We start from the raw sequence: 13,385 nt of genomic DNA, 5'->3' as shown, positions 1-13,385 counted from the left end.
TGATCAGCCCTAGTTACTGTAAAAGTTACCATAATACTAGTGCATTACCATGACTTGGAGATAGGGGGAGACTTTCTGTAGACTCTGATGGTGCCAATTACTTTCCATTAGTAGTCTAGTGGATGGAGTGGGTGGGATGGACAATTAGAGACCCAGCCTTTACAATATGATCTACAGATGTGTGGCATCCACTCTGTCACCATGACTTGGCCATAAAGTGAGTCACCAGGACTTGGCCAAAGGTCAAGACTTTCTGTAGACATTGATGGTGCCAATTACTTCACGTAAGTAGTCTATTGAATGGAATAGGTGGTATGAACCCAACTTATGATCTACAGATGTGGCATCTATTCTGTGGTTCATGAGCTATTACAATAACTTGGCCATAGGTGGAGTCACCATGACTTGAGCATACTGCCAGACTTTCTCTAGACTTGATGCCAATTATTTGATATAAATAGTCCATTGAATGGAATAGGTGAGAAGGACAATAAGAGACCCAACACATGATATACAGATGAGTGGCATCCAACTTGTGGCTCACCAGCTGTCGCCATGACTTCACCATAGAGTGACTGACAATAGCTTGGCATAAGGTGAGACTTTCTGTAGATTCTGATGGTGCCATTACTTGAGATCCATAGTCTATTGAATGGAATAGGTGTAAGGACCCTTAGAGACCTAACTTATGATCTGCAGATGTAGCATCCAACCTGTGGCTCTCTAGCTGCTGCAAAATACAATTCTCAGGATGCCACATAGATTAGGAGTTCTGCGAAAGTTGGAGAGCCCCGGGTTGGTAATGACCTTCCTGCCTACAATGTGGTATGCAGCATGCTGGCCAGTTTGTACTTCTGCTCTGAAGATGCTTGAACTATCAAGGAACCCTCTAGGTTATACCTCTATAGGTCATCGCTAAAGAGATATTAATGAATAGGTGCAGAATATTGCAACTATTTAGATTTAAGAAAAGGTCTCCACCGCTGGACGTCCTCATTAAAACGACCATTACATACTCACGGAGAATTACAAGATGGCATTATATCTTCCCTGCAGGAACCTGCTACTTCCAGACGGAGTTCCTCCAGAACGTCAGTGGGCTCGTTTCTATGTTAAAATCTATCGCGCCGAGGGCCTACCACGAATGAACACCAGCATCATGGCCAATGTCAAGAAAGCTCTCATTGGAGAAAACAAAGACTTGGTAGATCCCTACGTGCAAGTCACTTTTGCCGGGCAAAAGGTAAAAAGTACATGAGCTTTGGGGTTCAGTAAGGTCATTACTATTGGTGCCATTGAAGGAGTTCATCCCATCTGGAGACCCTGCTGTAGCTGATGGCTGCTTATCCAACAGCTAAAATCCCAGGCGATCAGCTGTAATATCTCGAGGAACTTGTGGGCACTTGCCCATTTCTCCTGCAACAGGCACTACAGGAAAAGTGTGGTATTGTGGCACTCGAAACACCAGAGGAAGGAGACAAAGCCTGGAGGAGTCAAGATGTACATGAAGATTCTGAATGGCATGTAGAGGAAATAAAGCCACAGATAAAGCAGATAGAGTAGTCAGAGAGGGACTTGTGGGGCATAAAGGGGGGAAATATAATCTAAAGGGGCCACAAAGGGAGCCCTATTACCCAATGAGGGCACAAAGTTGGCACAATTACCTAATAGGGTAATGAGGTGGGCAATATTGCCTAAAGTGGGTATTAGGGGCTCAAAGTAGGCACTATTACATAATGGGGCAGAAAATGGGCAGTATTACCTAATGGAGCCACAAAAGGAGTAGTGTTTACATAACGGAAGCACAGAGTGGGCACTAATATCCAAGAAGGGCACAAAGGGAGCAGCGTAAGGGGCACTAATACTTACTGAAAGCACTAAGGGGTCACTATTATCTGATTTAGAGCGCAAAGGGGCTAATATTACTTTTTGAGGAGAGAAAAGGGGGTATTATTACCTTGTAGCAGCTGCATCAGGGATGCTGATATTTTGTGGGGTACACTATTACTTTATGGGGCACCAAAGGGGCACTATTATCTTGTGGGAGGCACAAAGGTGACACTGTTACTTAGTGTGGGGCACAGAAGGGGCACTACAACTGTGGAAAAATTAAGGGAGGCATGAATACTTTGTTGTGGCACAAAGGAGAATTTTTGCTGTGCCAAGTGTAAAGGGGGCACAAAGAGGGTATAACTATGTAGCTGGCACTAAGAAAGGTAAAGATAGCATCAAGATGGGGAGTCTTCAGGTATTATTACCTTGTAGGAGCTACAACAGGGGCACTATTGCCTTGTGGTAGGCATCGAGAGAGCTATATTACATTGTAGTGGCCATTCTTACCGTGTAGGTGGCACTATTAGCCTGTGTGGGCACTGTTAACTTGTGGGAGGCACAAAGGGGACATTAATACATTTTGGGGACACAGTTAGTGAATGTAGAAGCATAATGGGCCCACAAAGAGAATATAACTACGGTCTAGAAGGGACTAAGAAAGGTTAAGGTAGCATCAGGATGGGGAGTCTCTAAGTACCCCCTTAAGTTTACTGCCCTTGCTGCAGGGAGTGTGGGCTGTAAACCGGGAATGTACAAAGGGGTGTGGCCTACACATCAGAGAAGAACTGCAATGGGATTCCCACACTTCCTAAAAGTTTGTGGTTATAGTGTGTTTCCCCGAAAATAAGCCCTATCCTCATTTTGGCTAGTTTTGGGGAGGCTTGAAATAAAAGCCCTACCACGAAAATAAGCCCTAGCTAGACTACATTTTTAAAAAATGAATACATTACCTAGCTGCTCTCCGAAGTTCAGTAGCTCCGACGCTCGTGTTGCACTCCTCAACCGCCAACAGAACATCACTTGCTGGTCACGGGATTTAGAAATCCTGCCTCCAGGAAGCAATGGCTCTGATTGGTTCAGTGACCGCTGCTCTCAGCAAATCAATGCAGCGCCTGCTGAGCCAACGTGATGGCTGCATTGATTGGCTGAGAGCAGTGCTCGCTGAACCAATCAGAGCCATTGCTTCCTGAAAGCAGGATTTGTGAATTCCGCGACCAGCAAGTGATCTTCTGTCGGTGGCCAAGGGGTGCAGGATGAGCGGTGGAGCTACAGGACCTCGGAGACCAGCGGCAGGAACCCAAACCACGGCTGTCAGGTAAGTAAAATAAGACCTACTGCCTTTGGGGCAAAAAATAATATAAAACAGGGTCTTATTTTCTGGGAAACACGATAAATATATGTAAGTTCTAGAGCAGAAGATGAGGCCGGTCCTGTGCAGGGGATGCTGGGAGGGAAGAGAGGACACAGATAGAATGAATATATATATACACTCTATGTGAGCGTTCTGCTGAGCCGCCTGGGCTGTCATGGACCAGTCTGGGGGATTGCTTTAACCTCTTCCTGTTCAGCCAGAGCCGCTTTTTACGGATGCGTTTCCCTTTACACGACGAATCTCATCACTTTCTGACAAGAACAGAAAGAGCGGCGCAGAATAATGGCTTTAATAAAGCGGCGCGATCCGCATACTGACAGAAGCAATTACTTCCTCTTCGTGTAGCCCGGCGTTGTCAATTAAGGGCAGGAAACTGCGCAAATCTTAATAATGTCACAACCTACCATAATTTTTAAATGAGCCGATAAAGCAAGTTCCCGGAGAACAGGCTGCCGGCGGAGACCATCGCTTCTCCATAAATTAACTCCGACGCTGGAAGCGTTTTAGCAATTCATGAAGTAGACGGGTATTCCTGGGAGGGATTAATGGTGATATGTTATGCTGTCAGATAGTTGGAGTACCCCGCGTCCGATGTGTCCGCGTCTAAAACACCGCCATTAATTATTAACCGCACGGATGGGGAGTGCAGCAGGAGTGCCACCTAGTGGGTAAAGCACCAACCGCAGGCTGACCGTGGAGAACAGGCGGCACGGTTGTCACCTTACCATGGAGTCACGATGTATGGAGAGGAGTGAACTCACAGAAATGACTCTTCACGCCTGTCAGCACTGCCCGCGCATACAGCACCCCCTGATCTGCCAGGACTGCTGATGTCCCCATGCTGAACATGTCTTCGATATGCACTGTATTACCTGGTTGGGTGGACCTGCACCATGGCCCCCATCCATGCCGTGTCCCATACATTGTCCCTGATGGCTCAGTGGATTTCGGAATAATCCCGGCGGCTCAGTGTGATCTAAAATAGTAAGCATGAAAGTCTGGCAGCTTAATAATTCACATCTCCAGTGGATAAAAAAATAATGTACAATGGTATAAAATATCTTCCCTGGTGTCCTGCAGGTTAGTAATTATGTCCCTGGTGTTCAGTGGGTTAATAATTGTACTTCTGGTGTCCAGTGTGATAATAATTTACTTTGGTCGCAGCTGTCTCCCGTTCATGAGATTTTCGCTGTCCAGTGGGCTCATAACTATACCCCTGGTGTCCAGTGGGCTGATAACTATACCCCTGGTGTCCAGTGGGCTGATAACTATACCCCTGGTGTCCAGTGGGCTGATAACTATACCCCTGGTGTCCAGTGGGCTGATAACTATACCCCTGGTGTCCAGTGGGCTGATAACTATACCCCTGGTGTCCAGTGGGCTGATAACTATACCCCTGGTGTCCAGTGGGCTGATAACTATACCCCTGGTGTCCAGTGGGCTGATAACTATACCCCTGGTGTCCAGTGGGCTGATAACTATACCCCTGGTATCCAGTGGGCTGATAACTATACCCCTGGTGTCCAGTGGGCTGATAACTATACCCCTGGTGTCCAGTGGGCTGATAACTATACCCCTGGTGTCCAGTGGGATGATAACTATACCCCTGGTGTCCAGTGGGCTGATAACTATACCCCTGGTGTATACTGTTATTGATAATTGTATCTCTGGTGTGCAGTGTGTTAACAAATCTATCCCTGGAGTTTAGTAGGTAGATAATTATATCCCTGCTGCTTAGTGAATTAGTAATCATATCCCTCAAGTCCAGTGGGTTAATACATGGGCTGATACTTTTATGCCATGCTTCTAGTGCCTGGATAATAATGTCATTAGAGCCTAGTGGTTTATTAATGATAGTCCTGGTGGCCTAGTGATCACTCACCAACCACTGCTCCAAGACACCTATAGCCCAGAGGGTGAATATAACTTTCTTGTTCCATCCGGAAGGGTAAGACCTCGGTACAGAAGAGCAGCTATGAGCCCATGTGGAACGAGCAGATAATCTTCACAGAAATGTTTCCACCTCTCTGCAAAAGAATGAAGATCCAGATCAGGGACTCGGACAAGGTGAACGACGTGGCCATCGGAACCCACTTCATAGATCTGCGGAAGATCTCCAACGAGGGCGACAAAGGTAAGGCCGAAGCCATCCACAAATGTGTCATCATAGACCATGACAAACCCGGATTCCATTGTCTGATGTCCGGTTGCCATGGCAACCCATCAGCCTGCCACGATTACATGTCAGAGGACTGATAACATCAAAGAGGGAGCACCCTACCTCTATGAACACTTCACATGCTGTAATCAACATTCATTGCTGCCTTTAAAGGGCTAACAGCGGGGGTTAGTGCCACGCCACTGTTGTAGCAAGAGTCCAGCTGGCAGTAACAGCCGCCTCCTGCTGAAGATGGTGCGGGCTGAACTACTGAGCCCGTGCCATCCGTAGGACATATACTTACATCTATTTGGGGTAACCCCTTCCCACCAGGATGTGTATTTGCATCCTGGGGCAGAAAGGGGTTAAATAATTGATTCTACAGTTCTCAGTGATGACAGTTATAGCATAAAGGTGGCTGATCTACTTCTAACAAACCCTTAAGTATTGGAAGGGTTGATCAGCTGTAAACTTTTGGGCAACGTGCAGCAAGTCTTCAGTTCCCCTACAGCACTCCCACAGGAGAAACAAAGCAATTGCACATGCTAGTTCCTCCAGGGAGACCCATGCTCTTTCTCTGCATACACAAACCTGCTTATTGCCTTCCTTTAAGTTTCACTTGCAGAGCGGGAATGATAAAGTTTTGCCCTCTCTTTCCTCCATAGGATTCCTCCCGACACTGGGCCCGGCATGGGTGAACATGTACGGCTCTACCCGAAATTACACCCTGATGGACGAACACCAGGACCTGAATGAGGGGCTTGGAGAGGGGGTCTCCTTCCGTGCCCGCTTACTGTTAAGTCTTGCAGTGGAGATATTAGATACAAGCTCTCCTGAGCTTACCAGTTCGACGGACGTGCAGGTTGAAGGAGCGCCCCCAGTGCCTGATGTAAGACTTACTGTGAATGTATGCTCTAGATCAGTGGTCTCCAACCTGTGCCTCTCTGGCTACTGTCACCTGACTACAGCCACCACTAGGGGGAGCCCACTGCACACTGGGCTATCATGGAGTTTAATCTGTGAATAGTATGCAGAGCTCCCTCTAGTGGTGACTGGAGGCAGACAGAATTGTATCATGTACCTGTATGCCTCCAGGGGGATTTGGAGCTCTATGTCAGAAAGCATGATATATTTAGACATTCTTTAGCACATGATTCTATCCGGTTTAGTCAGAGCATGCTGGAAGTTGTAGTTCTGCAACAGCTGGAGAACCTCAGGTTGGAAACCACTGGTTTCAGGTTTATATCAGTAGCCTAGTGTCTGCTATTATTGCTCATTATTTGCCAGCTGAGACCAATGTCTGCTTGTCGTGCCGACACCACGCTGCCAGTACACTGACCGACACTGTCATTCTATTCACTAGTGATGTCAGACTTGTGTTTAACTCTTTCATTTCTATAGAACTGCACAGGGAAAATGGAGGAGTTCTTCCTTTTCGGAGCTTTCCTGGAAGCCACCATGATCGATCGCAAGAGCGGGGACAAGCCGATTAACTTTGAGGTTACAATAGGTGACTCTGCCTGATTATTACTGAATCATCACCTATAGATATTATCTCAGATCCCAGACATTGCAGCAGGATGACACCTATATGTTACAGCTGGCATCCGCTCCTGATGGCAAGCCATGCCCACGTCATAAGTGTGCTGCATGGTTAAAGAGTTAAATCAGAAAATACATGCTTGTTTGGAGCCACTACTACTCCTGTACTGCTCCTGAGTTATATCCTGTATTATACCCCAGAGCTGCACTCACTGTTCTGCTGGTGGAGTCTCTGTGTACATACATTACTTATCCTGTACTGCTCCTGAGTTATATCCTGTATTATACCCCAGAGCTGCACTCACTATTCTGCTGGTGGAGTCACTGTGTACATACATTACTTATCCTCTACTGCTCCTGAGTTATATCCTGTATTATACCCCAGAGCTGTACTCACTATTCTGCTGGTGGAGTCACTGTGTACATACATTACTTATCCTGTACTGCTCCTGAGTTACATCCTGTATTATACTGCAGAGCTGCACTCACTATTCTGCTGGTGGAGTCACTGTGTACATACATTACTTATCCTGTACTGATCCTGAGTTATATCCTGTATTATACCCCAGAGCTGCACTCACTATTCTGCTGGTGGAGTCACTGTGTAAATACATTACTTATCCTGTACTGACCCTGAGTTACATCCTGTATTATACTGCAGAGCTGCACTCACTATTCTGCTGGTGGAGTCACTGTGTACATACATAACTGATCCTGTACTGATCCTGAGTTACATCCTGTATTATACTCCAGAGCTGCACTCACTATTCTGCTGGTGGAGTCACTGTGTACATACATTACTTATCCTGTACTGCTCCTGAGTTACATTCTGTATTATACTCCAGAGCTGCACTCACTATTCTGCTGGTGGAGTCACTGTGTACATACATAACTGATCCTGTACTGATCCTGAGTTACATCCTGTATTATACTCCAGAGCTGCACTCACTATTCTGTTGGTGGAGTCACTGTGTACATACATTAAGTATCCTGTACTGCTCCTGAGTTACATCCTGTATTATACTTCAGAGCTGCACTCACTATTCTGCTGATTGATGGTGAAAACCTATCATCAAGCTGACACACATGTTATCTTCACAGGTAATTATGGTAACCAAGTTGATGGGACCACAAGGCCAAGAATTAGGAAGAAGAAGGAAGGCGGTGACGGTGTGGAGGAGGAGACAGAACTCTTACAGAACTCAAGTGAGGATGAAGCGGACGATGAAGGCGAGATGCAGTCTGTGTCCTCCTCCCCGACAATGAAGCCGTTTATAACAGACAGGTGATTATCTCTACAGACATGGTGACAAGAGTGCTGCCATCTCTGGCCATCCTTGCGCAGTGCATGTGATCTGTAACCCGCTCCTTATCCCTGCCGTCCGTCTTACTGTATCTCTCATCTCCCTTCAGGAATTACTTCCACCTGCCGTACTTCGACAAGAAGCCTTGTATCTACATAAAGAGCTGGTGGCAGGACCAGAGGAGAAGGCTGTACAACGCCAACATCATGGACAAGATAGCAGACAAACTGGTCAGTCCGGGTGATGTGGGCAGAGCCGCCAAACATTGGTCAGTGGAAGCAAATGCACTCTTTGTCAGAAACACTCCGGCCCCCAGAAGAAGTTGTCAGAAGTTGTCGTGTTACTGCAGACCCCGTCCTGCAGTTCCATCTCAGGCAGATCTGTAAATGATGAGAGTTGTGGGGATTAGATGGACAGTCTTGTCACTGGAGGCCCTAAAAGTGGTTCCCCCCTTGGCCTATAAGAGGCTCTCGGAGGCCCCTTGTGTGTAGTGACCTCTTCTCCCGCTTGGAGAGCTGGCTGATAACTAGACGCCTCTACGACGCAGAGAAGAGATGTCACCCCGTTACCAGAGTCTGAGAGGGGCGCATTATTGGGATGGGAGAAGCCGGATGGTCGTATCGATTAATTGTCCCCCACCAGCCGTTCTGACCAGACTATTAGGGGGTTTTGGGAACAGTGGATGAGTGAGGCACACAAGGTGACCGGGCTCAGGACCCCCAACAGACCACCAGTGGAGAGGAGCGTCTGAACAGACTGCTAGGGGGTGCTGGGACCAGTGGATGTGTGAGGACACACAAGGTGACTGGGCTCAGGACGCCCCCTACAGACCACCAGTAGAGAGGAGCGTCTGTCCAGACTGTTAGGAGGTGTTGGGACCAGTGGATGTGTGAGCGCACACAAGGTGACTGGGCTCAGGACACCCCAACAGACCACCAGTAGAAAGGAGCGTCTGACCAGACTGTTAGGAGGTATTGGGACCAGTGGATGTGTGAGGGCACACAAGGTGGCCAGGCTCAGGACCCCCGACAGACCACCAGTAGAGAGGAGCATCTGTCTAGACTGTTAGGAGGTGTTGGGACCAGTGGATGGAGGCACACAAAGTGTTCGGGCTCAGGACGCCCCCTACAGACCACAAGTAGAGAGGAGCATCTGACCAGAGTGTTAGGGGGTGTCAGGACCAGTGGATGTGTGAGGACACACAAGGTGACCGGGCTCAGGCCGCCCCCTACAGACCATCAGTAGAGAGGAGCGTCTGACCAGACTGTTAGAGGGTGTTGGGACCAGTGGATGTGTGAGGGCACACAAGGTGACCGGGCTCAGGACGCCCCCTACAGACCACCAGTAGAAAGGATCGTCTGACAAATACCAGCAGTTCCAGCTGTTCCATTGTCTGCCATCCAGAGACAGGGGGAGCCATCGTTACGTCCCTAGGTTTGTCAGAACCAGGTTTAGTTTGGGCACTGACCACAGCCATGTTCGTGTCTGGAGACCTCAGGGTGAGTGCCTAAATCCTGCCTTTACCTTAGAGTGGCACACTGCCCCCTGCTGGTGTGATGGTCTGGAGGACCATCACATATTACAGTCGGTCCCCCATAGTGGTGGTATGCGGGACAACGACAGTTCAGCGATATGTTCAGGACATCCTGCAGCCACGTGTGTTCCTCAAATGCCGGCTTTCAGCAGGATAATGCTCGGCCGCACACACAAGGGGGTCACAGGATCCCCCACAACTTTGTCACACTTCCGGTTAGATTTTGGCCCATTCTCCTCTTCTACATTTGATTTACCAATACAGCAACACTTTGGTAATCCGGCATGTACCGGACCAGTAGATTATCTAAGACAGTAAGTTACAAGTACTAACAGTTTTCAACCCTCTTGGATGAGGTTGGCGCGAGGAGCATTTCTACCTTCCCACTCTTCACTCCTCAGTATTCGCTCTCCGCCCCATGTTGTTCCCCCTTCCAGAAAGGACCACTTACCACTCCTGTCCCATCGACGCCAAGCCCCTCACTTCCCGCTGCAGTAGAGATGATGCTCGACAAGGGGACATGTGACCGCTACAGCTAATCACCAGCCAACATGTGTAGCGGTCATATGTCCCTGGTGTTAGTGATGTCATCACTGTTTCAGTCACATGTACCTGCTGTTGGTGACATCTTCGCTGCAGCTGTCACATGCCCCTGGTGTTGGTGACGTCATCGCTGCAGCAGTCACATGTCCCTGGTGTTGATGACATCATCGCTGCAACAGTCGCATGTCCCTGGTGTTGGTGACATCATCGCTGCAGCAGTCACATGTCCCTGGTGTTGGTGACATCATCGCTGCAGCAGTCACATGTCCCTGGTGTTGGTGACGTCATCGCTGCAGCAGTGAATGGAGAGCAGCGGAAGATCAGGGGAGGTGAGTTTTTTGCCTTTTTTATGTTCTTCCACCACCCTGAGCAATTTACCAAAATCTTTTTAAAAATCATGTGATGCGCGACTTGTTATACGACTAAGCAGTATTACGCTGCCCTGTACTGCAAGGGGGCAAAGACCGTTCAGGGGGACGTCGTGACAGTCTGCGCTCATCCTTGCACAGTGCATGTGGTCTGGAATTCCCAGCCCTCCCTACTTTTACAGGAGGGTTACTTTTATTGGGAGGGAGGGATTGTTTTTCAGGGGGGCGTGTACTTCTCAGGGGGGGGGGGGTGTACTTCTCAGGGGGGGTGTACTTCTCAGGCGGGCGTGTACTTCTCAGGGGGGCATGTACTTTTCAGGGGGCCACATATTTCGCAGGCGTGCACATACCTTTTTGGGGACATTTGTCTTCGGTTGTCCTTGTACAGTGTGTGTCTTCCGGAATTCGTAACCCTCCCAACTTCAGGGAAGCACATACCGGTCTCTGGCCATCTTTGTGCAGTGCATGTGGTCTGGAAGTCGTAACCTACCTGAATTTTCAGGGGGGCACATACCATTCAGGGGGGTACATACCATTCGGGGGGCACATGCTATTCAGAGGGGCACATGCTATTCAGGGGGGCACATGCCATTCAGGGGGGCGCATACCATTCAGGGGGGGGACATACCATTCAGGGGGCACATACCATTCAGGGGGGGCACATACCATTCAGGGGGCACATACCATTCAGGGGGGACACATACCATTCAGGGGGGGCACATACTATTCAGGGGGCACATACCATTCAGGGGGGACACATACCATTCAGGGGGGGGGCGCATACTTTTAGGGGGTACATTATTATTAATTGTATTGGTTTTCCGCCAACACCCCTTGTCTCTTATATATGAAGGATTCTAAGGCCGGCTTCACACGGACGGATGCGTATTTGCGCGCGCATGGGCACGGTGTATTTGCGCACACATGGGCACGGTGTATTTGCGCACACATGGGCACGGTGTATTTGCGCACACATGGGCACTGTGTATTTGCGCACACATGGGCACTGTGTATTTGCGCACACATGGGCACGGTGTATTTGCGCACACATGGGCACTGTGTATTTGCGCACACATGGGCACGGTGTATTTGCGCACACATGGGCACTGCGTATTTGCGCACACATGGGCACTGCGTATTTGCGCGCACATGGGCACTGCGTATTTGCGCACACATGGGCACGGTGTATTTGCGCACACATGGGCACTGCGTATTTGCGCACACATGGGCACTGTGTATTTGCGCACACATGGGCACTGTGTATTTGCGCACACATGGGCACTGTGTATTTGCGCACACATGGGCACTGTGTATTTGCGCACACATGGGCACGGTGTATTTGCGCACACATGGGCACTGTGTATTTGCGCACACATGGGCACTGTGTATTTGCGCACACATGGGCACTGTGTATTTGCGCACACATGGGCACTGTGTATTTGCGCACACATGGGCACGGTGTATTTGCGCACACATGGGCACTGTGTATTTGCGCACACATGGGCACGGTGTATTTGCGCACACATGGGCACTGCGTATTTGCGCACACATGGGCACTGCGTATTTGCGCAGACATGGGCACGGTGTATTTGCGCACACATGGGCACTGTGTATTTGCGCACACATGGGCACTGTGTATTTGCGCACACATGGGCACTGTGTATTTGCGCACACATGGGCACGGTGTATTTGCGCACACATGGGCACGGTGTATTTGCGCACACATGGGCACGGTGTATTTGCGCACACATGGGCACTGCGTATTTGCGCACACATGGGCACTGCGTATTTGCGCGCACATGGGCACTGCGTATTTGCGCACACATGGGCACTGCGTATTTGCGCACACATGGGCACTGTGTATTTGCGCACACATGGGCACTGTGTATTTGCGCACACATGGGCACGGTGTATTTGCGCACACATGGGCACTGTGTATTTGCGCACACATGGGCACTGTGTATTTGCGCACACATGGGCACGGTGTATTTGCGCACACATGGGCACGGTGTATTTGCGCACACATGGGCACTGTGTATTTGCGCACACATGGGCACTGTGTATTTGCGCACACATGGGCACGGTGTATTTGCGCACACATGGGCACTGTGTATTTGCGCACACATGGGCGCTGTGTATTTGCGCACACATGGGCGCTGTGTTTTTGCGCACACATGGGCGCTGTGTATTTGCGCACACATGGGCACGGTGTATTTGCGCACGCATGGGCACTGTGTATTTGCGCACACATGGGCACTGTGTATTTGCGCACACATGGGCACTGTGTATTTGCGCACACATGGGCACTGTGTATTTGCGCACACATGGGCACTGTGTATTTGCGCACACATGGGCACTGTGTATTTGCGCACACATGGGCACTGTGTATTTGCGCACACATCGGTGTATCTTACTGCACTTTTTGCGCTCGGCAAACAAAGACGGACGGATTGAAATGGCCACTTAGTTCCAGGTGTCTTCTTTATCCTGCGCAATTCTGCAGTGTTTCACCATGGCCGTGCGTATTGATCACATTTGTGCGCCCCCCTCTGACCTCTATTGGGACCCTCGTGGGAACATCTGCTGAAGAATGGAGAATGCAGAATACGGAAATGTGATAAACCGCAGAATCAATGGGTTCCGTCTCTGTGTATTGTGCGCACAAATACACCGCGTGAAGCCTAAGAGCAATAACTGAAGAACGGCCCAAACATGTCAGGAGGCGTCAGGT

The 13,385-nt window shown here is 49.2% G+C and overlaps 1 protein-coding gene across 7 annotated transcripts in view; it reads left to right on the top strand.

The window, feature by feature from the left end:
• The window catches only part of OTOF (otoferlin), a 362,878-nt gene that overhangs the window by 272,961 nt on the left and 76,532 nt on the right, over window positions 1–13,385 (top strand). For all 7 annotated transcript variants that reach the window (XM_066594464.1, XM_066594452.1, XM_066594448.1 and 4 more), the window contains 6 exons: window positions 1,057–1,243; window positions 5,153–5,339; window positions 6,029–6,252; window positions 6,765–6,873; window positions 8,007–8,190; window positions 8,319–8,439. In XM_066594464.1, the coding sequence (XP_066450561.1) occupies window positions 1,057–1,243; window positions 5,153–5,339; window positions 6,029–6,252; window positions 6,765–6,873; window positions 8,007–8,190; window positions 8,319–8,439 (1,012 nt within the window). The remainder of the gene's footprint in view (window positions 1–1,056; window positions 1,244–5,152; window positions 5,340–6,028; window positions 6,253–6,764; window positions 6,874–8,006; window positions 8,191–8,318; window positions 8,440–13,385) is intronic.

This window comes from Eleutherodactylus coqui, chromosome 1, assembly GCF_035609145.1.
Source record: "Eleutherodactylus coqui strain aEleCoq1 chromosome 1, aEleCoq1.hap1, whole genome shotgun sequence".
NCBI lineage: Eukaryota > Metazoa > Chordata > Amphibia > Anura > Eleutherodactylidae > Eleutherodactylus > Eleutherodactylus coqui.
The sequence above is the reverse complement of the archived record's forward strand: the minus strand, read 5'-3'. Positions and strand labels throughout refer to the sequence as shown.